The sequence below is a fragment of the Oncorhynchus kisutch genome, linkage group LG8, assembly GCF_002021735.2.
Source record: "Oncorhynchus kisutch isolate 150728-3 linkage group LG8, Okis_V2, whole genome shotgun sequence".
Lineage (NCBI taxonomy): Eukaryota > Metazoa > Chordata > Actinopteri > Salmoniformes > Salmonidae > Oncorhynchus > Oncorhynchus kisutch.
In genome coordinates, this window is record NC_034181.2 from 27,516,632 (window position 1) to 27,542,790 (window position 26,159).

The 26,159-nt window shown below is 43.1% G+C and overlaps 1 protein-coding gene across 5 annotated transcripts in view; it reads left to right on the forward strand.

The window, feature by feature from the left end:
• The first annotated feature begins 8,420 nt into the window (after window positions 1–8,420).
• ap1b1 (adaptor related protein complex 1 subunit beta 1) overlaps window positions 8,421–26,159 on the forward strand; it is a 40,274-nt gene continuing 22,535 nt past the window's right edge. The window contains exons 1-19 of one of the 5 annotated variants that reach the window (XM_031830013.1): window positions 8,421–8,497; window positions 10,823–10,883; window positions 12,889–12,994; window positions 13,166–13,301; window positions 13,450–13,695; window positions 13,934–14,124; window positions 14,307–14,528; window positions 14,818–14,938; window positions 15,109–15,204; window positions 15,485–15,600; window positions 21,490–21,655; window positions 22,392–22,490; window positions 23,406–23,665; window positions 24,063–24,273; window positions 24,479–24,499; window positions 24,728–24,880; window positions 25,498–25,527; window positions 25,638–25,772; window positions 25,966–26,111. In XM_031830013.1, coding sequence (XP_031685873.1) covers window positions 10,847–10,883; window positions 12,889–12,994; window positions 13,166–13,301; window positions 13,450–13,695; window positions 13,934–14,124; window positions 14,307–14,528; window positions 14,818–14,938; window positions 15,109–15,204; window positions 15,485–15,600; window positions 21,490–21,655; window positions 22,392–22,490; window positions 23,406–23,665; window positions 24,063–24,273; window positions 24,479–24,499; window positions 24,728–24,880; window positions 25,498–25,527; window positions 25,638–25,772; window positions 25,966–26,111 — 2,492 coding nt within the window. In that variant the 5' untranslated portion in view covers window positions 8,421–8,497; window positions 10,823–10,846. Of the gene's footprint in view, window positions 8,498–8,671; window positions 8,755–10,822; window positions 10,884–12,888; window positions 12,995–13,165; window positions 13,302–13,449; window positions 13,696–13,933; window positions 14,125–14,306; window positions 14,529–14,817; window positions 14,939–15,108; window positions 15,205–15,484; window positions 15,601–21,489; window positions 21,656–22,391; window positions 22,491–23,405; window positions 23,666–24,062; window positions 24,274–24,478; window positions 24,500–24,727; window positions 24,881–25,497; window positions 25,528–25,637; window positions 25,773–25,965; window positions 26,112–26,159 lie in introns of those variants that run through there. The other 4 variants (XM_031830011.1, XM_031830012.1, XM_020490072.2 and 1 more) reach the window with 4 other exon arrangements.

A 26,159-nucleotide genomic window follows, 5' to 3' on the forward strand; every position in this document is an offset into this window, starting at 1 on the left:
TTCCAGGGTTTCTCTTAATTTTTACTATGTTCTACATTGTAGAATAATGTTGAAGACATCAAAACTACAAAATAACACATATGGAATCATGTAGTAACCAAAAAAGTGTTGAACAATTCAAAATATATTTTATATTTAAAATTCTTTGAAGTAGTCACCCTTTGCCTTGATGACAGCTTTGCACACTCTTCTCTCAACCAGCTTCATGAGGTAGTCACCTGGAATTAATTTCAATTAAGAGGTGTGCCTTGTTAAAAGTTAATTTGTGGAATTTCTTTCCTTAATGCGTTTGAGCCAATCAGTTGTGTTGTGACAAGGTAGGGGTGGTATACAGAAGATAGCCCTATTTGGTAAAAGACCAAGTCCATATTATGGCAAGAACAGCTCAAATAAGCAAAGAGAAATGACAGTCCATCCTTTCTTTTAAGACATGAAGGTCAGTCCATACAGAAATGTCAAGAACTTTCAACGTTTCTTCAAATGCAGTCGCAAAAACCATCAAGCGCTATGATGAAACTGGCTCTCATGAGGACCGCCACAGGAAAGGAAAACCCAGAGTTACCTCTGCTGCAGAGGATAAGTTCATTAGGAGTTACCAGCATCAGAAATTGCAACCCAAATAAATGCTTCAGAGTTCAAGTAACAGACACATCTCAACATTAACTGTTCAGAGGAGACTGTGTGAATCAGGGCTTCATGGTTGAATTGCTGCAAAGAAACCACTACTAAAGGACACCAATAATAAGAAGAGAGTTGCTTGGGCCAAGAAACACGAGCAATGGACATTAGACCGGTGGAAATCTGTCCTTTGGTCTGATGAGTCCAAATTTGAGATTTTTGGCCGCCATGTCTTTGTGAAACGCAGAGTAGATGAACGGATGATATCCGCATGTGTGGTTCCCACCGTGAAGCATGGAGGAGGAGGTGTGATGGTGTGGGGGTGCTTTGCTGGTGACACTGTCAGTTATTTATTTTCAAATTCAAGGCACACTTAACCAGCATGGTTACCACAGCATTCTGCAGCCATACGCCATCCGCATCTGGTTTGCGTTTAGTGGGACTATCATTTGTCTTTCAACAGGACAATGACCCAAAACACACCTCCAGGCTGTGTAAGGGCTATTTGACCAAGGAGAGTGATGGAGTGCTGCATCAGATGACCTGGCCTCCATATTCACCCAACCTCAATCCAATTGAGATGGTTTGGGATGAATTGGACTGCAGAGTGAAGGAAAAAGAGCCAACTTGTTGCCTCAGCATATGTGGGAAGTCCTTCAAGACTTGTGGAAAAGCATTCATCATGAAGCTGGTTGAGAGAATGCCAAGAGTGTGCAAAGCTCTCATCAAGGCAACGGGTGGCTACTTTGAAGAATCTCAAATATAAAATATATGTTTCCAACTTTTTTGGTTACTACATGATTCCATATGTGTTATTTCATAGTTTTGATGTCAGCACTATTATTCTACAATGTAGATTAAAGAAAAAAAGAAAAGCCTTGGAATGAGTAGCTGTGTCCAAACGTTTGACTGGTACTGTACATGTATATGTATACAGTGCCTTGCGAAAGTATTCGGCCCTCTTGAACTTTGCGACCTTTTGCCACATTTCAGGCTTCAAACATAAAGATATAAAACTGTATTTTTTTGTGAAGAATCAACAACAAGTGGGACACAATCATGAAGTGGAACGACATTTATTGGATATTTCAAACTTTTTTAACAAATCAAAAACTGAAAAATTGGGCGTGCATAATTATTCAGCCCCCTTAAGTTAATACTTTGTAGCGCCACATTTTGCTGCGATTACAGCTGTAAGTCGCTTGGGGTATGTCTCTATCAGTTTTGCACATCGAGAGACTGAAATTTTTTCCCATTCCTCCTTGCAAAACAGCTCGAGCTCAGTGAGGTTGGATGGAGAGCATTTGTGAACAGCAGTTTTCAGTTCTTTCCACAGATTCTCGATTGGATTCAGGTCTGGACTTTGACTTGGGCATTCTAACACCTGGATATGTTTATTTTTGAACCATTCCATTGTAGATTTTGCTTTATGTTTTGGATCATTGTCTTGTTGGAAGACAAATCTCCGTCCCAGTCTCAGGTCTTTTGCAGACTCCATCAGGTTTTCTTCCAGAATGGTCCTGTATTTGGCTCCATCCATCTTCCCATCAATTTTAACCATCTTCCCTGTCCCTGCTGAAGAAAAGCAGGCCCAAACCATGATGCTGCCACCACCATGTTTGACAGTGGGGATGAGGTGTTCAGGGTGATGAGCTGTGTAGCTTTTACGCCAAACATAACGTTTTGCATTATTGCCAAAAAGTTCAATTATGGTTTCATCTGACCAGAGCACCTTCTTCCACATGTTTGGTGTGTCTCCCAGGTGGCTTGTGGCAAACTTTAAACAACACTTTTTATGGATATCTTTAAGAAATGGCTTTCTTCTTGCCACTCTTCCATAAAGGCCAGATTTGTGCAATATACGACTGATTGTTGTCCTATGGACAGAGTCTCCCACCTCAGCTGTAGATCTCTGCAGTTCATCCAGAGTGATCATGGGCCTCTTGGCTGCATCTCTGATCAGTCTTCTCCTTGTATGAGCTGAAAGTTTAGAGGGACGGCCAGGTCTTGGTAGATTTGCAGTGGTCTGATACTCCTTCCATTTCAATATTATCGCTTGCACAGTGCTCCTTGGGAAATCTTTTTGTATCCAAATCCGGCTTTAATCTTCTTCACACCAGTATCTCGGACCTGCCTGGTGTGTTCCTTGTTCTTCATGATGCTCTCTGCGCTTTTAACGGACCTCTGAGACTATCACAGTGCAGGTGCATTTATACGGAGACTTGATTACACACAGGTGGATTGTATTTATCATCATTAGTCATTTAGGTCAACATTGGATCATTCAGAGATCCTCACTGAACTTCTGGAGAGAGTTTGCTGCACTGAAAGTAAAGGGGCTGAATAATTTTGCACGCCCAATTTTTCAGTTTTTGATTTGTTAAAAAAGTTTGAAATATCCAATAAATGTCGTTCCACTTCATGATTGTGTCCTACTTGTTGTTGATTCTTCACAAAAAAATACATTTTTATATCTTTATGTTTGAAGCCTGAAATGTGGCAAAAGGTCGCAAAGTTCAAGGGGGCCGAATACTTTCGCAAGGCACTGTACTTGCATAAAGATGTAGTTATAGTGTATATAACAAGACATAATTATGAAATGTGTAAATATTTGCTGTATGGGGTTATATGCTGCCTTAGCTATGCAATTTTGCTGTTGGAAATGCCTTGACAATTCCCTTTGCCTTAAAATGTGTGTTTGAGTGTGGTTTGAGAATGTTAGTGCCCAACAACAACACCCATCCAACCTGAGTGTCATTGCCATCACCATCAGTTTGTTTCTCAGTGTAGAATTGTTCAACGACACTAAATTAAAAGAACCACTTTTTTTTTGATGGATTATAATCTATTTGTATAATAGATACATAGACAAACCAATCTCTCGTGAAAGTGTCTTCAGTGACATCTAGTGGTTGTAAATAGTGTCATATTTGGATGAAATTCCTTCACATATTGAGTTTTGAATCATGTGCATGCTTTGCTGGATTGGTTTGGAGAAGATGATTGTTTATCGTGATGTATTCTGTGGTGTATTGAAATGGCTTAAGAATATGTGTAGGTTTTTCTTGAGTGCTTTTATGTGGAGAATGGACATGAATAATTGATAGTGTAATGGTTATGTCTCTCCCCTGTTATGGACTCTGCCTTATTGGCAATATCAATAACAGAGCAGGCCAGGGATCTGACTGTGGGGTTGACACTTTAATAAGGCTTTAGAGCCTGTAAAACTACTATGAATGGTTTTACAGTGGAATGACAAGGACCTTTGCTGCAGTGGGTTTTCAGTAAGCGGATTGCACAAGCAGAGGGGGGCTGTGCACATCTGTCAGCAATCTGAATCTGAGTACGTACTGTATAGGAATATGTACCAGGTGTTCTGGTGTCAATGGGAACGTAGGTAGCATTGCTGATGAAAAGAAGGGAGGGATGTAGTTGGTCTTATTTATTTATTTATGAATTGGTCTCGAGTTACAGGTATGGCTCGAAGTGAAAAACAATGATGTATGTCAAGTCTGAAGGTGAGGGCCCAGAATAAGTCATAAAAGGAAAATAAAAAATGCTGTTAGAACTGTGGCTCTCCATTATCCTAATGGCTTTAGCCAGAGCCCATAGTTCAGTAATGCACAGGGTTCCAGGGACCTTATCAACTGTGGCTCTCCATTATCCTAATGGCTTTAGCCAGAGCCCATAGTTCAGTAATGCACAGGGTTCCAGGGACCTTATCAACTGTGGCTCTCCATTATCCTAATGGCTTTAGCCAGAGCCCATAGTTCAGTAATGCACAGGGTTCCAGGGACCTTATCAACTGTGGCTCTCCATTATCCTAATGGCTTTAGCCAGAGCCCATAGTTCAGTAATGCACAGGGTTCCAGGGACCTTATCAACTGTGGCTCTCCATTATCCTAATGGCTTTAGCCAGAGCCCATAGTTCAGTAATGCACAGGGTTCCAGGGACCTTATCAATTCTCTGCAGACACTTTTTAATTTAATTTTTTTTATTTCACCTTTATTTAACCAGGTAGGCAAGTTGAGAAGAAGTTCCCATTTACAATTGTGACCTGGCCAAGATAAAGCAAAGCAGTTCGACACATGCAACAACACAGAGTTACACATGGAGTAAAACAAACATACAGTCAATAATACAGTAGAAAAATAAGTCTATATACAATGTGAGCAAGTGAGGTGAGATAAGGGAGGTAAAGGCAAAAAAAAGGCCATGGCGGCAAAGTAAATACAATATAGCAAGTAAAACACTGGAATGGTTGATTTGCAGTGGAATAATGTGAAAAGTAGAGAAAGAAATAATGGGATGCAAAGAAGCAAAATAAATAAAGTAGGGAAAGAGGTAGTTAAAGCTGGTGCTTAAAGCTAGTGAGGGAGATAAGTGTTTCCAGTTTCAGAGATTTTTGTAGTTCATTCCACTCATTGGCAGCAGAGAACTGGAAGGAGAGGTGGCCAAAGGAAGAATTGGTTTTGGGGGTGACCAGAGCGATATACCTGCTGGAGCGCGTGCTACAGGTGGGTGCTGCTATGGTGACCAGCGAGCTGATAAGGGGGGACTTTACCTAACAGGGTCTTGTAGATGACCTGGAGCCAGTGGGTATGGCGATGAGTATGAAGCGAGGGCCAGCCAACGAGAGCGTACAGGTTGCAGTGGTGGGTAGTATATGGGGCTTTGGTGACATAACGGAATGCACTGTGATAGACTGCATCCAATTTATTGAGTAGGGTATTGTAGGCAATTTTGTAAATGACATCGCCGAAGTCGAGGATTGGTAGGATGGTCAGTTTTACGAGGGTATGTTTGGCAGCATGAGTGAAGGATGCTTTGTTGCGAAATAGGAAGCTGATTCTAGATTTAATTTTGGATTGGATATGTTTGATGTGAGTCTGGAAGGAGAGTTTACAGTCTAACCAGACACCTAGGTATTTGTAGATGTCCACATATTCTAAGTCACAGCCGTCCGGAGTAGTGATGTTGGACAGGCGGGCAGGGGCAGGCAGCGATCGTTTGAAGAGCATGCATTTAGTTTGACTTGTATTTAAGAGCAATTGGAGGCCACGGAAGGAGAGTTGTATGGCATTGAAGCTCGCCTGGAGGGTTGTTAACACAAAGAAGGGTCCAAAGAAGGGCCAGAGGTATACAGAATGGTATCGTCTGAGTAGAGGTGGATCAGAGACTCACCAGCAGCAAGAGCGACATCATTGATTTATACAGAGAAGAGAGTCGGTCCAAGAATTGAACCCTGTGGCACCCCCATAGAGACTGACAGAGGCCCGGACAACAGACCCTCCGATTTGACACACTGAACTCTATCAGAGAAGTAGTTGGTGAACCAAGTGAGGCAATCATTTGAGAAACCAAGGCTATCGAGTCTGCCGATGAGGATGTGGTGATTGACAGAGTCGAAGGCCTTGGCCAGGTCAATGAATACGGCTGCACAGTATTATTTCTTATCGATGGCAGTTAAGATATCGTTTAGGACCTTGAGCGTGGCTGACGTGCACCCATGACCAGCTCGGAAACCAGATTGCATAGCGGAGAAGGTATGGTGGGATTCGAAATGGTCGGTAATCTGTTTGTTGACTTGGCATTCGAAGACCTTAGAAAGGCAGGGTAGGATAGATATAGGTCTGTAGCAGTTTGGGTCAAGAGTGTCCCCCCCTTTGAAGAGGGGGATGACCGCAGCTGCTTTCCAATCTTTGGGAATCTCAGACGACACGAAAGAGGTTGAACAGGCTAGTAATAGGGGTGGCAACAATTTAGGCAGATAATTTTAGAAAGAGAGGGTCCAGATTGTCTAGCCCGGCTGATTTGTAGGTGTCCAGATTTTGCAGCTCTTTCAGAACATCAGCTGACTGGATTTGGGAGAAGAAGAAATGGGGACGGCTTGGGCGAGTTGCTGTGGGGGGTGCAGAGCTGTTGACCGGGGTAGGGGTAGCCAGGTGGAAAGCATGGCCAGCCGTAGAAAAATGCTCATTGAAATTATCAATTATAGTGGATTTATCGGTGGTGACAGTGTTTCCTATCCTCAGTGCAGTGGGCAGCTGGGAGGAGGTGTTCTTATTGTCCATGGACTTTACAGTGTTCCAGAACTATTTTGACTTTGTGTTGCAGGAAGCAAATTTCTGCTTGAAAAAGCTAGCCTTGGCTTTTCTAACTACCTGTGTATATTGGTTTCTATCCTCTACTTGAGGCCATAGGCGGTGTTCTACTATTTCTGAGAATGTTTTCATGTATTTTTGTGTCTTTGACTTGAGGATTTTGGTTGTTAAAATGTTTGCTTTTAACATGTTTTATCATGCCAATTCATGTCCACACATCAACCAAATAGTCACAGTACAGCAGATGCTGTTATGCTTTTGCTGTATTAAGGGAACACTCCAGCAATGAATATAGCCAATCCAAGAGGGTCACTGGTTTTGTTGATAACTACACAGGGAGGAGCCAACCTACACACTGCCTATTAACTGCTCAAAGATACCGTTGCATTTTTATTTGACCCCCCACTGGCATAAGTAGGCTCTGTTTGCATTATTAGCCAAAATACATTTTCTCTCTTCACTGACCCAATGAAAAGTTGGGTCCATTTCATTGTATTGCTTTTACATGTAGCTGTCTTTTTAAAAAGGTACTCTTTATATATTTGTTTTTGATACATTTTCAATTAAAATTTTCAATCATCAAATGGGTTTGAAATATTAAAACATTCATGATGGGTAAGCAAGTGACAGATGTTTTCCGGTAAACATGTTGAAAACCATGGTCTAATGATTGAGTTTGGCAATTCAACTGTAATTGCAAAATGATTTTCCAGTTGAACTTTCTCCTTAGGGTGCAACATTTCTTTTGATTGTCAAACACTGCGTTTAAAATAACTAATTATCTCTCTCTCTCGCTCGTTCTCCCTTTTATCTCTGATATCTCTGTCTAAATGGTATAATAAAAAGTAATGAAATGAAACGGATCGTCACATCAATTTTGAATGTCCATTTGAATTTATTTTTGTGTTAAAGCGTCATTTGCTGATGTTATTTTCTATCAAATAATGACAATTAAATGTACTGAAAATGAGTACTTAACATTTGTGGAATTTGTCTGTATTAAATAGCAATACTGCAATACCAAGACCTCACTCTTCCTTGAAAAATCAATTGCTGTCAAGCTGTTCTTGTAATAAAATATGTTCCTCTGATTTGTCTCTTATCAACTGTGTTTTTATGGTTGAAACTTTTAGTGAGATGATGATGAGAGGACCTCTAATCATGCCAATGGTGACTGAGGTTAGTCTATGCACTAGGTTTTGAAGCAACTTTTTAAATGAGACTAGAAAGTCCATAGGCCCTATAACCAAAAGTCATTAAAAACCATTTTCCCAGTGCTAACCATCATAAAATCCAGGGAAGATGAAGAGGATGAAGCGGAAGCATTCTTATATCTCACATTTCTGACCTTATTGACATGGCACATTATGTTTCTATTTAGCATACACATTTCTTTAGTTTTATACAGGTGCCTGCGTGTTTGTGTGTGACACAGAGAGAGAGAGAGAGAGATTTTGGTATTCAGATAAATGTTTTCATCTTTTTAAATAAGACTGTGATCAAGCTCCATCTCAGTTTTGGCATAATATAGCTAGTTGACATTTTTGTCTGAACATTCACGAAAAAGGCTTGATTGGTCTATTTACGATGTGAAAAAAAATGTGATCTGATACCCACTTAATGATAATCTTCTCACCAAATTAGTCATTTTCATAATTATTATCCACCTAAAATTACCTTATTGCGGAAGTCGGAAGTAAAAAAACACCATGATCGATGATAGCTATTCAAGTGGGAGGGAACGAAGGCCAAGTAAAACACACACTTCGCAACGGTAAGCTGCTTTTGATTTTCTCTGCTGTTTTATTCTGTGTCGTGTCTAATTTTAACTTCAGTAGGCACGTTCATTCTGTGGGGTTGGATTTGAAAATAGGTCGATAGATTAAGAGCTTTACTATCCAGGCAAAGGCTCCCTAAGCCTCTACTTTAGAAGGTAATTTCTTTAGACAGCAGCATAGCATCAGCTACAGTACCTAGCGGAGCAGCAGGTTCATTCATCAAGCAAATATGGAGTGGGCTAATCAATTATGCGTGAGTAATCAGTCGAAGTTAGAAAGAGCCGTTTTAAATCTGATTTGTGCCATTCGATTTGGCTTGATATAATTTTAGCTTTAAAAATGAACGAGAGGAAAGCCGATGAAGTGCTAACCATTCTGGCTAACTAACGTTAGCTAGCAGTTGTTGGCTATTACTGTTTGCTAGCGATGCTAGGAATGACGAGGAAGTGTGAACATGTGTAGCTAGTTAGTTATGATAACAATAGTTTGCCAGGGTTTTTAACACTACCGTAACCACATAGGTCATAGCTAAGTAGCTAGCTAAGTTACAGGGTATTCAAATAGTTTAGTGGGGCCCCGCGTTAAACTAGCATTGGATATTGATTAGTACTAGGTTAGCTACTGTACATTGTTGGGTTTAACTAGAGCTGGCAAGAAAGGCATTTCACTGTATTTGCACGTGACATTGAAACTTGAAACTGTTTTAACTAAGTTGCCAGCCAAGTAGTTAACACTTAGTAACCTAGCTGTTTGCTAACTAATAAAAATCTGTCAATAGCTTTTGACTGCTGTCAGAGATACCACTCAGTTTGTCAATTTCAGCTCATTTACTAGACCTTGACAAATTTGCTAACTAGGGAGCTGTTGAAAATATTGATTCATTTACAGAAAATTGTCTTTGGGGAAGTAACGTTATTTACTTCATGCTAGATGCAGTCAGAGTTTTAGGCTACATTTGCGTTATGACAGCTGGCCGTTGCCTGCCAGTTATTGCCATAACACAGAAATTAATGTAGGCTTACTGTTAGTTGATAATTCTTCACAAAGGGCTACAGATCTGATTGCCATGATATCGTTAGTTTATACCTACACTTTGGATGTAGGCAACACATTTTATTCATGCACCTCAAGTCAATAAAATGTTAACTTGCATAACTATTTAGGCTTAATCTAAATATATTTCTCCAGCTTCTGAATCAGATTGACTGACCACTGCTCTTGCCTGCGTTGTAGCCAAGCTAGTGACTAGGTAGTCAGCAATGACAGCTTCCCATTAGCAAGGAGTCTAACATTGTGCATTTTTTTGTTCTGGTGAGAGCATGAGATTGGGAAGAGAGTAGTGGGGGGAAAAAAGAAGAGAGTATCAAGTTTAGTCCCAGGGAATTTGATGAGGCTCCTGTCTATTGAACCACCACAGCACTGTAATTTACTAACTTGTCCAACCAGTGTGGTGCGCAGCAACATTGTTATCAATGCCTGACCAGACAGCCTCTCAACAGGCATTGTGCTTTCTGCACTATCACTTTGGGAGCAGGGTGTGATAACATGGTAGTCATTTGTACCATTTTTCTAGTACTCTGGTTGTTTTGTATGTCTAAATTATTTTTCATATACTGTCAATACTTTTGATATCTATAAGACTACCTCATGCAGAAAAAAAGTAAGTACTAGAATTGGGTTAATGTTGATGGCTGAAATACTCAAGAGTCAATACACTGACTACTCGCAGCATCATTTATATTGCATTATATCAACATATGAGGCCCAATCTCATCCTGAAGTGCTAAAGTTGGGTGTGGAAGGGGGGGGTGTTAATCCAGTGACATAAGAGACAAATGTTTTTAATTTCGCAGGAGCTTTGTTACTTTCAAGGCCTGCTACTTTGCAGTGTTGTTTTTTTTAGTGCAGAGGACAGTCAGTTTTTTTCTTAGTGGGAAGATCCATCACATGAAGGTGGTGGATCGAGTGTGGTATTCAACAGCAGGAAAGGAATAATGCTGTGTGCTACAGACTGAGATTCCGTGGACCCCAAACGACAGGTCCAGTCAGAGGCCGGCTGATTAAGTAGGCCTATGTGCTGACTAGGAGGGTTTTAACTTTTTTTAGGGGTTGTCAGCCAATGTGTTTTAACACAATGGACAATGTGTAATCGAGTAAAAAAACATCAAAGCTAAGTGTCCAAGTGATGACGACTTCCTCCTATTTTGCCTGCACTTGCACTTCTACAATTTCCTGTCTTCTTTGCAGATCCCTCTCCTTCTAGGAAAAATATACCTTGGTGCCTGTTTTTCATTAATTATTTCGCGCTCTCTCTCTTGCAGGAGAACCGGCAATTTGGATCCAAGATGACGGACTCTAAGTATTTCACAACTACCAAGAAAGGTCTGGCCCACTGACTTTCAAAGTGAATTTTAAATATATAAATGAAAAAATTACAGTATCAAAATTCATTCAGAGCTGCTGTTTTTAGGCTACTCTTATCATATTAGTCATGATTTTAGGCCCTAATCTAAATGGTGTGTAGGCTTAATCAAAATATGGAAACAGGCTTCATGATCCCGCTGATGGAAAGAGCCACCATGTGTAACAATGGTTGACTTAGGGAATGTTCTAGAAATGAATTGCTCCCAACCACATACTGTCACAAAAAATACATGTCAAGTTCAGGGTATTTACAGCCAAGAGAAAGCAACATCAACAAAAGGAGTAGAAAACCGGGCTCAGCAGCAGCCTGGCTATGTGTGTTTTGTGTGTTTGGCTGATGAAAGCAGGAATAGAACAGCTGAGGTTGTCCTCTAAATAAGATTAGGGCCTCAGGCGTTAGCACTCCTTAAGTTAGCCCTCCTGCTGTCCCTCTGGCTTTCCCTGGCTCTCTGTCTCGCTCTGCATCCCCTCTCACCTCTTCAAAAACAGCCCCCAAACAGCCAGCCAATCACTACCATTCAAACTGATATAGTGCTTATGAAGGAGACTTGTCTCTAAATGTCTGTTTGCCTTGTATGAGACATTGGAGTCAGAAGTGCTGCATAAGCAACCCTTCGCTTTGATTTATTGTCCTTCAGGCAGATCATCACTACTCTCTGTGTGTAGGTGTGAGGGAGGCTCATTAATGGGTTTTCTACCCTTGGAACCAGGGGGAAGTTGTGCTCAAGGTTAAGCCCACAGACAGTGGTGTTTGAGAGTAAGCACTCCTATCCAAGCCCAGAGAGATGCTGAACTGATCTGTAGTGTTACCTGAGGACAGGCTGTACTGCAGAGAGGTTGAAGTCCAGCCTCTGCTCTGTCTGTGTTTGTCTTTGCACCTATTGCACATGCAGTGGTGGAAAAAGTACCCAATTGTCATACTTGAGTAAAAGTATAGATACCTTAATGAAAGTTACTCAAGTAAAAGTCACCCAGTAAAATACTACTTGAGTAAATGTTAAAGTATTTGTGTGCAAATATACTTAAGTATGTAAAGTATAAATCATTTCAAATTCCTTATATTAAGCAAACGGCACCATTTTCTTGTTTTTTTAAATTTACGGACAGCCAGGGGCACACTCCAACACTCAGACATAATTTACAAAAGATGCATTTGTGTTTAGTGAGTCTGCTAGGCCAGAGGCAGTAGGGATCACCATGTGTTCTCTTGATAAGTACATGAATTGGACCATTTTCCTGTCCTGATAAGCATTCAACATTTAATGAGTACTTTTGGGTGTCAGGAAAAATCTAGTAAAAAGTACATCATTTTCTTTAGTAATGTAGTAAAGTGAAAGTTGTCAAGTACAGATACCCCCCCAAAAAACGGCTTAAGTAAAAATATTTTAAAGTACTACTTAAGTACTTTACACCACTGCCTACATGTACAGTAGGCCCTTCAAATATAACAAGTCTGCAGATGTATCTTGGATATGTGCATGGTTTGTTTAACTTTAAAAAATATATAAATATATTTTTTTATTAACCCATCCACCACCACCCCCCTCTTCGGAGGACATCTTTTTTTGGTTTTTCAGCTTTTCTGCTACATATACATACATTTGACATACATGGTACTTTTATATGCAATAATACATTTCTGAACATGAGCTCTTTAATCCCACCCCTCAACCACTCTGTCCATCCCACCTATCAATATAGACCAGCCTCTATGGAGTGTTGTTTAACCAAGCTTCGTCCAGTGTTTAAGCAATTCTAGGTCAACCGTATCTCTATAACAATACATGTGTTCCTGTCATGAAATTAATTGTAATCAAAGTAACAGTAGTGTGTGCAGTGCACCCTTCACTGACTGCTTATAATACACGCTCCGGTCTTGATCTAAAGAATTAAACATGACTACTCCACATACACACACTTTTGCTATCTGTTTTAATGGTATGTTCTGTTTCCATCTGTGCAGGAGAGATCTTTGAGCTGAAAGCTGAGCTGAACAGCGATAAGAAGGAGAAGAAGAAGGAGGCTGTGAAGAAGGTCATTGCCTCCATGACCGTTGGGAAGGATGTCAGGTGAGTCGTGTTAGACCCGCGCTCTGGTGTCACCTCTGAACATGTGACAATGCGGTGGATAGTCATGGCCCATACTGACTCTGCTCCCTCCATAGGGAACCTATATTTCACGAGTGGCTGCTGTCATACCTTCATGATTCTATATGTAATTATCTGGCACCCCTCCCCCAGTGCCCTGTTTCCAGATGTGGTGAACTGCATGCAGACTGACAACCTGGAGCTGAAGAAGCTGGTCTACCTGTACCTGATGAACTATGCCAAGAGCCAGCCTGACATGGCCATCATGGCTGTCAACACCTTCGTCAAGGTAAAGCACAACACCAGGGCAGGTCAGACAGACGGCACTGACCTATACAAAATATTGCCTCACTGACAAGTGAGAGAACTGGGGTAGCTACATCTCAATACTCTTCAGTGTGTAAAACTAACATAGAGAGACTCTCCTCCACTTTCAGGACTGTGAGGACGCTAACCCCCTGATCCGGGCCCTGGCTGTGCGTACTATGGGCTGCATCCGCGTGGACAAAATCACTGAGTACCTGTGTGAGCCTCTGAGGAAGTGTTTGAAGGACGAGGACCCCTACGTGAGGAAGACTGCAGCCGTGTGCGTGGCCAAGCTCCATGACATAAACGCCCAGCTGGTGGAGGACCAGGGCTTCCTGGATACCCTCAAGGACCTCATCTCTGACTCCAACCCCATGGTGAGGCTCCCAAGGCAGGCTGACCAGAAAGCTAGACTACCTCCCCCTGGGCGAGACTACTGGCTCTTGGGCTGTAGTACTACTTTTCATGAATGGGAGGTTTATCCCAGTATAGGAAAAAGGGCACTTGCGGTATCAGATTTGTATAGCTGTTTGGAAATGAATTCCTTCCGTCATCTCATTGCCGCCTACTAGGTTATGTGTTCTTGCAGTCGAACTTACCCTCTCCTTCTGTCAGGTGGTAGCGAATGCCGTGGCAGCCCTGTCTGAGATTGCAGAGTCCCACCCCAACAGCAACCTGCTGGACCTGAACCCCCAGTCCATCAACAAACTGCTGACGGCCCTCAACGAGTGCACAGAGTGGGGTCAGATCTTCATCCTGGACTGCCTGGCCAACTACACCCCCCGTGACGACCGCGAGTCCCAGAGGTCAGAAAGCACAGGATGCCACCTCATTCATCACATTCATTCATTGTCTATGACGCACTGATTCTCCCTGTCAGTTTCCACATCATCTGCTGTATATGAAGTGGAATGTATATCAATTTCCCCATAATCTGTACTCGTCCCTTGTATCACTTCTGCCCTTTTCTCCCTCCCTCCCGCTGTAGTATCTGTGAGCGGGTGACCCCCCGTCTGTCCCATGCCAACTCTGCGGTGGTGCTGTCGGCGGTCAAGGTGCTGATGAAGTTCATGGAGATGCTTCCTAAGGACCTGGACTACTATAGCACCCTGCTGAAGAAGCTGGCCCCGCCCCTGGTCACCCTGCTGTCTGCAGAGCCTGAGCTGCAGTACGTGGCCCTGAGGAACATCAACCTCATCGTACAGAAACGGTAGGAAGGCCTGGAGATGAATAGGGGGCCTACCAACAGAAATTAGTCACAGATAATTACAGCTGTTCAGTGTGTGCAGTACAAATGGCACTCTATTCCCTATATAGTGTGCTACCTGGGCCCTGGTCAAAAGTAGTGCACTCTATAGGGATTAGGGTGCCATTTGGGACTCTACCCATGCTTCCTCAGCACATTCAAAGTATTTAATGTGTTGGCTGTATTCCACAAATTTATTGAAAGTGCTAGTTACTTTTCTTTTGATATCGATTGTACCGGTTTCTCTGTGCAGCCCAGAGATCCTGAAGCATGAGATGAAGGTGTTCTTTGTGAAGTACAACGACCCCATCTATGTCAAGCTGGAGAAACTGGACATCATGATCCGCCTGGCGTCTCAAGCCAACATCGCCCAGGTGACCCACACACACCACAATCTCATTCCAGTTAGAACATTTACTTCCAATGGAAGCCATGATGTTTGATTGTAAGTAACATTTGGTAAGTAACATGGACAAGCAGTAATGTGTGATTCCTAGACAACATAAAAGCCAGTATCAATGACCTCAGGCTGGGGGTTTCATAGGTGCTGGCAGAGCTGAAGGAGTATGCCACTGAGGTGGATGTGGACTTTGTGCGGAAGGCAGTCCGAGCCATCGGCCGCTGTGCCATCAAAGTGGAGGTGAGAGCGAGGAGATGATGGAACGCTGTCATGATATACTGTACACGGGTCATACACTAGTATAATGTTTCAAGTCAAGCTAACTGTAGTGTTTTTACTGCTAGCCTTATGACTGTGTGTCATGTGTTTACTGCAGTATGTGTAGTATAAATGTCTATGAAAGGTTGGAGCTTTTTCATGCATCTAATAACAAAATCCTGAATAATGCCAATTGTTACTGTAGTGTCTCCCTTGACTGCTCTGTGTTTGGTTGACAGTCTCTTCTGTCTCTGTCTGTCAGCAATCAGCGGAGCGCTGTGTGAGCACCCTGCTGGACTTAATCCAGACCAAGGTCAACTATGTGGTGCAGGAGGCCATCGTGGTCATCAAGGACATTTTCCGCAAGTACCCCAACAAGTAGGTCACCTGTTGATGGCCCCATGTCAGGTCTAGGCCTGGTTATAACACAGTGGCATAGGGCTCTGGTCAAAAGTAGCGCACTACAGTGCATTCGGAAAGTATTCAGACTTTTTCCACATTGTTACGTTACAACATTATTCTAAAATACCCCATAATGACAAAGCAAAAACGGGTAGTAGAATGTTTTGCAAATGTATTTAAAAAAATTAACTGTCAAATTTACAGAAGTATTCAGACCCTTTACTCAGCACTTTGTTGAAGCACCTTTGGCAGTGATTACAGCCTTGAGTCTTCTTGGGTATGACACTACAAGCTTGGCACACCTGTATTTGGGGAGTTTCTCCCCTTCTCTGCAGATTCTCTCAAGTTCTGTCAGGTTGGATGGGGAGCGTCGCTGCACAACTATTTTCAGGTCTCTCCAGAGATGTTAGATCGGGTTCAAGTCCGGGCCCTGACTGGGCCACTCAAGGACATGCCGCGACATGGCTTGGCTGTCGCTTAGGGTCGTTGTCCTGTTGGAAGGTGAACCTGCGCCCCAGTCTCATCAAGGATCTCTCTGTACTTTGCTCTATTCATCTTTTCCTCGGTCCTGACTAGTCCCTGCCGCTGAAAAACATCCCCACAGCATGATGCTGCCACCACCATGCTTCACTGTAGGTATGGTGCCAGGTTTCTTCCAGACGTGACGCTTGGCATTCAGGCCATATAGTTCAATCTTGGTTTCATCAGGACTCTAGGTAGAGTCTTGGTGGTTCCAGACGTCTTTAATTTAAGAATGATGGAGGCCACTGTGGGACCTTCAATGCTGCAGAAGTTTCTTGGTACCCTTCCCCAGATCTGTGTTTCAACACAATCCTGTCTCTGAGCTCTACAGACAATTAATTTGACTTCCTGGCTTTGTTTTTGCTCTGACATGTACAGTACTGTCAACTGTGGGACCTTATAGACAGGTACATGCCTTTTCAAATGATTTCCAATCAATTGAATTTACCACATGTGGACTCAAAAGTGGAGGACATATTAACTTCATCACTACTTGTATGTGTGAGAAGTATTGACATGTTGAATGCACCAAGCTGTTTGTTTGAACTACTGGCACACAGCTCAAACACCCATAATCTCCCCACAAGACATTCCACCAGAGGTCTCTTCACAGTCCCCAAGTCCAGAACAGACTACATACTGTAGAGCCATGACTACATGTAACTCTATTCCACATCAAGTAACATCAAGTTAAAAAGATGATAATACACCTTATGGAACAGCGGCGACTGAAAAGCAACACAAACATGCAGTGACAAGGTATGTAAACCCCTTTGGAATTACCTGGATTTCTGCATAAATTGGGCATCAAATTTGATCTGATCATCTAAGTCACAACAGACGGTGTGCTTAAACTAATAACACACAAATTATTGTATTTCTTGTCTATATTGAATACATTATTTAAACATTCACAGTGTAGGTTGGGAAAATTATGTGAACCCCTAGGCTAATGATTTCTCCAAAAGCTAATTGGAGTCAGGAGTCAGCTAACCTGGAGTCCAATCACTGAGATGAGATTGGAGATGGTTAGAGCTGCCCTGCCCTATTTAAAAAAACATTTTAGTTTGCTATTCACAAAACGTTGCCCGACATGAACCATGCCTTGAACAAAATTCATCTCGGAAGACCCAAGATTAAGAATGGTTGACTTGCATAGAGCTGGAGATGGTTACACAATTGTCTCTAAAAGCCTTGATGTTCATCGGTCCACGGTAAGACAAATAGTTTATAAATGGGAAGTTCAGCACTGTTGCTACTTTCCCTAGAAGTGTCCGTCCTGCAAAGATGACTGCAAGAGCACAGCGCAGAATGCTCAATGAGGTTAAGAAGAATCCTAAGGTGTCAGCTAAAGACTTACAGAAATCTCTGGAACATGCTAACATCTCAGTTGACGAGTCTACAATACGTAAAACACTAAACAAGAATGGTGTTCATGGGAGGACACCACGGAAGAAGCCACTGCTGTCCAAAAAAAACATTGCTGCGTGTCTGAAGTTTGCAAAAGTGCACCTGGATGTTCCACAGCGCTATTGGACAAATATTCTGTGGACAGATGAAACTGAAGTTGAGTTGTTTGAAAGGAACACACAACACTGTGTGGAGGAAAAAAAGGCACAGTACACCAACATCAAAACCTCATCCCAACTGTAAAGTATGGTGGAGGGAGCATCATGGTTTGGGGATACCTCAGGGCCTGGACAGCTTGCTATCATAAACTTAGGAATGCATTTTTCCGTTGAACAAGACATTTTTCAGGAGAATGGTAGGCTATCTATCCGCTAATTGAAGATCAACCGAAGTTGGGTGACTCAACAGGACAACGACCCAAAACACAGAAGTAAATCAACAACAGAAGAAAATACACCTTCTGGAGTGGCCCAGTCAGAGTCCTGACCTCATCCCGATTGAGATGCTGTGGCATGGCCTCGAGCAGTTCACACCAGACATCCCAAGAATATTGCTGAACTGAAACCGGTTTGAAGAGGAATGGTCCAAAAATCCTCCTGACCGTGGTGAAGGTCTGATCCGCAACTACAGAAAACGTTTGGTTGAGGTTATTGTTGCCAAAGGAGGGTCAACCAGTTATTAAATCCAAGAGTTCACATACTTTTCCCACCCTGCACTGTGAATGTCTACAGTGTTCAATAAAGACATGAAAATGTATAATTGTTTGTTATTAGTTTTAAGCAGACTGTTTGTCTATTGTTGTGATCTAGATGAAGATCAGATCAAATTTGGTGACCAATTTATGCAGAAATCCAGGTAATTCAAAGGGGACAGACACATGCATACAAACACACACACACATACAGTGGGGCAAAAAAGTATTTAGTCAGCCACCAATTGTGCAAGTTCTCCCACTTAAAAAGATGAGAGGCCTGTAATTTTCATAGGTACACTCAATCTATGGCAGACAAAATTAGGGGAAAAAATCCAGAAAATCACATTGTAGAATTTTTCATGAATTTATTTACAAATTATGGTGGAAAATAAGTATTTGGTGACCTACAAACAAGCAAGATTTCTGGCTCTCACAGACCTGTAACTTCTTTAAGAGGCTCCTCTGTCCTCTACTCGTTACCTGTATTAATGGCACCTGTCCACAACCTCAAACAGTCACACTCCAAACTCCACTATGGCCAAGACCAAAGAGCTGTCAAAGGACACCAGAAGCAAAATTGTAGACCTGCACCAGGCTGGGAAGACTGAATCTGCAATAGGTCAGCAGCTTGGTTTGAATAAATCAACTGTGGGAGCAATTATTAGGAAATGGAAGACATACAAGACCACTGATAATCTCCCTCGATCTGGGGCTCCACGCAAGAGCTCACCCTGTGGGGTCAAAATGATCACAAGAACGGTGAGCAAAAATCCCAGAACCGCACAGGTGGACCTAGTGAATGACCTGCAGAGAGCTGGGATCAAAGTAACAAAGCCTACCATCAGTAACACACTACACCGCCAGGGACTCAAATCCTGCAGTGCCAGACGTGTCCCCCTGCTTAAGCCAGTAGATGTCCAGGCCCGTCTGAAGTTTGCTAGAGTGCTTTTGGATGATCCAGAAGAAGATTGGGAGAATGTCATATGGTCAGATGAAACCAAAATATATATATTTTTTAAACTCAATTTGTCGTGTTTGGAGGACAAAGAATGCTGAGTTGCATCCAAAGAACACCATACCTACTGTGAAGCATGGGGGTGGAAACATCATGCTTTGGGGCTGTTTTTCTGCAAAGGGACCAGGACGACTGATAAGTGTAAAGGAAAGAATGAATGGGGCCATGTATCGTGAGATTTTGAGTGAAAACCTCCTTCCATCAGCAAGGGCATTGAAGATGAAACGTGGCTGGGTCTTTCAGCATGACAATGATCCCAAACACACCGCCCGGGCAACGAAGGAGTGGCTTCGTAAGAAGCATTTCAAGGTCCTGGAGTGGCCTAGCCAGTCTCCAGATCACAACCCTATAGAAAATCTTTGGAGGGAGTTGAAAGTCTGTTGCCCAGCAACAGCCCCAAAACATCACTGCTCTAGAGGAGTTCTGCATGGAGGAATGGGTCAAAATACCAGCAACTGTGTGTGAAAACCTTGAAGACTTACAGAAAACGTTTGACCTCTGTCATTGCCAACAAAGGGTATCTAATAAAGTATTGAGAAACTTTTTTGTTATTGACCAAATACTTATTTTCCACCATAATTTGCAAATAAATTCATTAAAAATCCTACAGTGTGATTTTCTGGATTTTTCTCATTTTGTCTGTCATAGTTGAAGTGTACCTATTATGAAAATTACAGGCCTCATCTTTTTAAGTGGGAGAACCTGCACAATTGGTTTCTGACTAAATACTTTTTTGCCCCACTGTACACATTTTGTGTTGTAGAGTAGGGGCCTGAGGGCACAAACTTAATGTGTTGTGAATGTATTCTAATGTTTTTAAAATTGCATAGCTACCTTTAATTTTTCTGGACCCAGGAAGAGTATCTGCTGTCTTGGCAGCAGCTAATGGGGATCCTTAATAAATACAAATAAATTTGTAGAAACATCTCAAGGATGATCAATGGAAACGGGATGCACCTGAGCTCAATTTCAAGTCTCATATCAAAGGGTCTGAATAGTTATGTAAATACGTTTTTTTATATATTTGCTAACATTTGTTTTTGTTATTATGGTGTATTGTGTGTAGACTGAGGATTTTTATTTAATCCATTTTAGAATGAGGCTGTAACGTAACAAAATGTGGGATGAACATGTGGCGCAATCCTAGTAATCCAGTTTAGTGTTTTGTTTTCCTATAAATGGATTTTCAAATGGTTTAGAAGTGAATGACTTTGATGGAAGAGGCACTGCATATATCACAATTTTAATGAATCGGTGAATGAGTCTACTCAGGAAGCCAGTATAGTTCTAAATAGGCTTGTTATTTTTCTGTGGGTGAGGTGTTTACTGGTAAACCATTCCATCCATCAAAATGGATTGTCTGTCAAATTTTCACAGCCGTATCCGTAGTGATCAATGCAACCAGGTATATAGTGCAGTAGTAAACCAACCATGGATGATTGTGATGGAGATTGATATTCAATTTGTCATAGTGGCTGTATTGCACATCAGCAGAGCTTGCTATGCTTGTTAAAATGGCCTATGCTCTCCCGTTGTCACTTAGTATGCTCTGTTTGTGTTAATGCAAGCAAATGCATTCGAACTTGCACAAATTCGCACCCACACCCTGGAGCCCTGTCTGTTCCATCTCACTGCCCCCAGATCACATTTTATTGTCAGGAAGAGGCAGGGAGAAAGCTCATTACCATGACACAGAGGGTTTTCTGCTTGTCTTTCATCGTGAAAGGTATGAAGATAAGCTTTTGAGGCGAGTGAACGCTCCTCTAACCTCTCCCCCACACATGCAGGGTGTCGGTCCTTGAGAATGGCGTAGCACTGAAACCCTTCCCCAGATAACTCTCAAGCAGTACCAGTCAGAAAAGAGGACAGGCTGAGGCAGCCACAGCTTGACTCTGGCTCTATTTAGGCCCAGGAGACTGGATCCATATGCTGCACAGACCGACAGTAACCTATACCCTCAGGCAGCCCAGTCCACGTTGCCCTGTGCTCAAGTTACTGTGCAGCTGTTTCGCAACAGCGAAACAGTGCCTTTTTTCTTTTTTTACTGGCCCAATGCTCTTAAGCGCTAGGCTACCTGCCGCCTCCTTGCCCTCGCATTACTGCTCCAGCACATCCTGTGTCCCAATTTCCCATTTGGGACTAATGAAGTACTTCAACTATTTGTAGTCTCCTTTTGAAAATGTTTTTCTGTCTGTTAGTTCCTGACTGTGGTATCTGTTCCCAGGTATGAGAGTGTGATCGCCACGCTGTGTGAGAACCTGGACTCTCTGGATGAGCCGGAGGCGCGGGCGGCCATGATCTGGATCGTAGGAGAGTACGCGGAGAGGATTGACAACGCTGATGAGCTGCTGGAGAGCTTCCTGGAGGGCTTCCACGACGAGAGCACCCAGGTCTGACTCTCACACATGGCTTTTGTCCCAAATGGCACCCTATTCCCTGTATGGGCCCTAGTCAAACGTAGTGCACTACATGGGGAATAGGGTGAAATTTGGGACACAGACAAGATTCCATTTACCTCTCACTGTCTAAACAGGGATTCAATGGAACCATTCTGTGTACACTGGAAGAGATTTGGGGGGGTGGGGGGCTGCATTTAGCAGCCTATACGCAGAGAGAGTAGTCCTATACTTGACTGGCCACTCTGTTCTTTCATATGATAACTGTTTTGGCTCTCGAGAGACAGCAGCAGGTCTGTGCAAATGCTGACTGGCTGTTTATGGAACGCTGAAAGGCACTGCTTGTGAAAGAGCATTGATTTGATTTACTTTAGGAATTCAACCTGTTTGTGATGAAGATAAAAAATCAAACAGAAAAATTCTGGAGAGACACTTAAATGCCTAGTTTTTGTTTCCTTAAAACGTCAGAGTCCAGATGATGATGTAAAAAACCACTTTAATTGGAGCACTTCAGTAACAATTGAAGTATGGAGCGGTTGGTATTCATTTACACATTTTCCTCAGTGGCTCTGTGTATACAGAGTAGTCTTCAGTCCAGAGTAGTCTTTGTTAGGTGTGCAAATGTTTTGTCCATAAGGCTTTTCTGTACTGTAAGGATGTAGCTGTGAGCTGAGTTGATGTGAATAGTACGAGTGAGTTTAACCTGGTCTCGTCTACTCTTGGTTCCCAGGTGCAGCTGCAGCTGCTGACAGCCATAGTGAAGCTGTTCCTCAAGAAACCCACTGAGACCCAGGAGCTGGTGCAGCAGGTGCTCAGCCTGGCCACACAGGTGAGTGCCCCGGGACACATACATACACAGTGAACAACTTGGATCTAATTAACAAGTCTCACAACAGCACTCCTTATGCCAGGGCCTTCAGGCCATGTCAGATGTCACTCCAACTGCCCAATAGAAGAACAGAAACCAGCATGTTATTATTGTCTTGTCTTCGAATTGCTCAAATTAAGTTGGAGAGGTGGGACGTTTATTGTCCAATCTTGCAACAACTAGGGTACCCAATTCCCAGAAAGCGTGGAACACCCCCAAGTGTTATCCTAAGCCAAGCAACACAACAGGAAGAAGGGAAGGTCAAAAATAAGAAAGATTAAGAGTTTGATTTGTATTCTGCTCAAAGTCATTGGGAACAAGCCAGTTTAAAAGTGGACTGTGATCTAAATACTTGTAGCCTTTCATTGGTCTAGTTACTGTGGGATGTGCTTGACTAAACATGACAACGAGGGCACATGAGTTATTATATATGGGTGTTATTAGTTTGGGTGTTTATTAGTTTTTCTGTTTTGCAGAGTGTTTTATGAGTAGTTAATCTCCCTCCACAGGCTCCTCACACTGTCTAACTTTGGAGTTTAGTTTCAACACTGCCAGGAAGCTACCAGGACCAGAAATATTTAATATTTTCCCCACGTTCTAGTTTTATGCCTTTGTTCCTCATGTCTTACTTCTAAGACTTTCTTATGCTGTTCCCTAGGATTGTCTTATTGTTATTGACTGACTTACAGACTGGGTAAATTATTCTAGCTCTACCCCTCAGGGAACCGAACCTAAACTGACCCTTAGATTATTTGCTTAGTATCTGACTTGACATGAGTGAGAAGAACAGACTGAGTAGCAGAGAGAAGAGTCTGAAGCAGCAGTTAGTATTTATTATGCACCACATCAGTCATCTTGTCCATCTGTTGTCTGCAGGACTCTGACAACCCGGACCTGCGAGACCGTGGCTACATCTACTGGCGCCTGCTCTCCACTGACCCCGTGGCTGCCAAGGAGGTGGTACTGGCCGAGAAGCCCCTGATCTCAGAGGAGACTGACCTGATTGAGCCCACCCTGCTGGAGGAGCTCATCTGCCACATCGGCACGCTGGCTTCCGTCTACCATAAACCCCCCAGCGCCTTCGTGGAGGGCAGCCGCGGTGTGATGCACAAGAGGCTCCCTGCCCGCACTGGGTCGTGAGTCTCATACACAAGGATCACTTAGGGCCCACTTGATGTGACCCAGAGCAGTCAGAACGATCTTATATGAGGCTGTGTTCCAAGCAGACATCAAGTGCAGCCCACTGCACAGAGCAGATTAAGTTTACTGCTATTTAATTGTTATTTTCATTGCATTTAAGATGTGCCAGTGGTGTTCCCTAAAATTACTTTAGGATCCATTTTAAGCAGGTTTGGTTTATTGAATAGAGTTCCAGATAATTTAGCTTGGCTTGGACTAGGCCAATATGTATTTTGGCACAAAACACTGCATTTATGAATTTAAACAAGTTAAAAAACTTCTTAAATGCCCCTTTTTATTGTGTGAATCTTAGTTCTATCTAATTCCCTCTGTCCTTGTCTCTCCATCCCCCAGAGGAGAGAGTACGGAGAGCCCAGACGTGGGCACTGCTGCTGGGGGCTCTGCCCCTGAGGCTGCTCCCTCTATCATCCCCTCCCAGGGAGACCTCTTGGGGGACCTTCTCAACCTGGACATGGCACCCCCCACCACCAGTGGCCCCCCACCCCCCACCACCGGCATGCAGATGGGGGGCATGGACCTCCTGGGTGGAGGTCTGGACAGCCTGGTAGGTATTTCACATAGTGTAGACCCCTATGCTGCTACTCCTGGTCAACTAGTGAACCCTTTCTGGGTCAAATGGTCTCTGCAAACTGTCATTGTAGCCAGAGGTTACGGTTATTATACCTCCCCCTCCTTTTTCCCCCCAAATTCTTCTCTTTTCTTTTTTTGACTGAGTGTTTTCCTCTATTTATTTGATGCCACACCTGCAGATGGGGGATGAGTCTGAACCGGTAACTACATGGAGGGAGAGGGCATAGCTCTATAGTCACACATCACATTGTATCATCATTAGTTAGATGTAGTAGCTCACTTTTATTTCTGTGTCTACAAGTATATACTATATGTATCATACTGTGTGCTGTATTCACCTCTTCAATATTCTTTCTCTGTGCTTCATGCATCCTGATTGTTACATGTCAATGAATACATCTGACAACCCTACATTGTCCTGCCATCAGCCCCACGTTCCCCCGCGGATGGACACTCCTCGCTCTCCGTCACCTCAGCCCCCGTCGCCAGTGTACACCCACACTGACTACACCTACACTGACTACAGTCACACTGACAGCCCTCCTGACCACAGCCCTACTGAGCACAGCCCCCCTGCAGAGGTTGGTTGAGGGGCATCAGTAGAGGCTGCTAAACAGTCTAGACTAGAGTCCCCCTCTGGTACCCTGTGCTTCACTGTGACCTGTGACCTCTCACCGTCTTTAGCAGCAGTGTCACGGTCTATTTCCTCTTGTCTCAACATGTTTCTTTCAGGGCTCTTAAACTCTTGTAGGTCCTGTTCTTCTTGTTTGTTGTTCCAAAAGCCCTTACTTACTCTAGCTAGCTATATTTTTATAATTTGATGATTTTTACATGCTACTCTAAGACTTTTGCTCTGCTCTCTTCATGAAATGTTTGGGAGTAATATGTATTTCAATACTGAATTCTCTGTGAAACCACCTAACGGACCACTGTGCTGGCAAACAGTTGGCGTTTAGTTTCAGAGGGATGTCAGAATGAACCTGAATACATGATGCTCGTTCTGCGCTCTTCAATCGCCCTCCTTTCATCCACAGTTATAGAACACTGTTATTATTGTCTCTGCTCTCAACCCCTCATCACCCCCCCCCCCCCCCCCCCCTCCTTCAGTCTTCCTCTAGCATCTCCCTCTCAACCTGCTGGGAATTAGGTGTACCATTCTAGTAATGTAAAACCTGAACCTCTCTCTCTCTCTCCTCAGCTTGGAGGAGATATTGGTGGGAGTCCTGCGGTAAGTCTACTTGCCTGGTTGTTTAAACATATACATTTTGAAGGTTGATATTTCAATGCAGTTTTTTGATGCTCATGTCTTACATGTTAAACATGATCTCTCATCCACAGATGGGGGCAGGTTTTGGGGCGGCTCCTGCTGTGATGCCAGCCTCCCTCAACGCCCCAGTGGGGGGTGGCCTAGGAGACCTGTTTGACCTGGGTGGGGTTGGCATGCCGATGGGAGCATATATTCCTCCCAAAATAGTAAGTCTCTCTCTGTACAGTATTAGTATGATAGTATATTATTGCAGTGTCAGATTAGTATGCAGAATAGAATAAGTGTTTTGTATTTATATGATGGCCTTGTCCTCTGCAACAAGCAGTTAGATGGATATATCTGCTATATGATAATGCTGCAGTGCTGTAGAGGCGTTCTGATGGCGTCCTGTGTCTTCAGGTGTGGCTCCCGGCCATGAAGGCTAAAGGTCTGGAGATTTCTGGGACCTTCGCTCGGCGTGCTGGAGTCATCCAGATGGAGCTGATCCTCACCAACAAGGCCATGAGCGTCATGACCGACTTTGCCATCCAGTTCAACAGGAACAGGTGAGAGGACCACACTGTGACTGATGTGAGCTCACATTCTGAATGACT